The sequence below is a fragment of the Stegastes partitus genome, unplaced genomic scaffold (genome assembly GCF_000690725.1).
Source record: "Stegastes partitus isolate 25-593 unplaced genomic scaffold, Stegastes_partitus-1.0.2 Scaffold157, whole genome shotgun sequence".
Taxonomy (NCBI): Eukaryota; Metazoa; Chordata; class Actinopteri; family Pomacentridae; genus Stegastes; species Stegastes partitus.
Window position 1 is genome coordinate 441,936 of NW_007577888.1, and position 1,435 is coordinate 443,370.

General features: G+C 44.1%; 1 protein-coding gene across 1 annotated transcript in view; it reads right to left on the minus strand.

Annotated features, from left to right (window-relative positions):
* il12rb1 (interleukin 12 receptor subunit beta 1) overlaps window positions 1–1,435 on the minus strand; it is a 13,598-nt gene continuing 12,163 nt past the window's right edge. Inside the window, exon 15 of the mRNA XM_008279391.1 lies at window positions 1–576. Coding sequence (XP_008277613.1) covers window positions 277–576 — 300 coding nt within the window. The 3' untranslated portion in view covers window positions 1–276. The remainder of the gene's footprint in view (window positions 577–1,435) is intronic.

The window sequence follows — 1,435 nt, forward strand, 5'->3', positions numbered from 1 at the left end:
AAACAGGTTTATTGTCAATGTGCGCTGACAAAACATGAGAATGCTGAAAACTCCTCCTGTCACGTGTTGACTTGTACGTCAAACATCAGAGTAAAAACTGAAAAATACACTCATGTCAAAGAGAAAAAAAAACTACACACTTATAATAACAAAATGCATTTGCAGATACAGCACTGCTCAGAGAAAACAATCCGGTCTTCAGCATGAGTCAACAAATAAGTCTGTCTTTGTGCAATGTTGTGCTATGAGGTAGTAAATCCCCTCAGTTAGATCCATCTATAGCAAGTCTGTCTTCATATCAAACACTAAACCAGTCTTGTATATCAGCATGGCGAGCTCGGTGTCCACCTGATCCAGGTCTGTCTTCAGCGCCTGATCTGTGGAGCCTGGACTCAAACGCTCATCGCCGGAGCCTCCTGAGCCGCTCGTCTCATTCTCCACGTCCTCGTCAGTCCCGTCCTCCCAGTCCCCTCCCAGCACCGTGGCCTCCTCTGCCTCCTCAGAGACTGACTTTCTCTCTGAATGCACTTGGTACAGCATCAGGTCGTGCACCTCCTCTTTGCTCTCCAACATGCCCTGTTGTGGGTCAGAGAACAGATTCAGATGCACAAAGAACAAACGTATGTGTCACACAGCTCGATTGACCGATACACAGGTAGATGATCTGCACAGGTTGTTTATAATCACCAACAGAGTGGATACGTTCTTTGAATAGGCATTGATGAACTAACTGACTTACTGTACGCTCTGTTTACCTCAAACACGATCACAGTTCTACTTTATGGTCAAATTAGAAGTTTGTGGTTCTCACATCGTCTTTCAACATATTCGTCGGGGACTTTCCTCAATTCATCTGCTTCCCAGCTGGGAAACATGGCTGTGATACGCATCTAAACACACCCACTGCCTCACTCTCTATGTGGTTTACTTCTAATTTTCAATTAATGACGTCTCCACTTAGCGGAACACACACGATCACATCAGTTACAGAAATTCAACCGAAAAAAACAACAGCAGTCTTTTCAGAAAGCATTCAGATCCCTTCACTTTTTGCATGTTGTGTGATGTTGTAGTTATTATTTTTAATGGGTAAACTCAGCATATTCCCCCAACAGTCTGTGCTTAGTTACTGATAATTCCACAGTGAATGCATGTTTTTAGAAATTGAATTCATAAAAGCCCAAAATAAAACACTTTGTAGAAGCCGCTTCGGCAGCAAGTGCAGTTTCAAGTCTTCTTCAGAAAGTCTCTCTGGGCTTTGAACACCTGGATTTCGACAGTTTGTCCCGTTCTTCCTGGAAGATCCTGTCAAGCTTCAACAGATTGGGTAGGAAGCAGCTGTGACCGTCCATCTTCAGCTCTCTCAACAGATAGTCTCTGGGGTTGAAGTCCTGGTTCTGGCTGGGCCAAACAAGGCCAGTAAGAGATTTGTCCT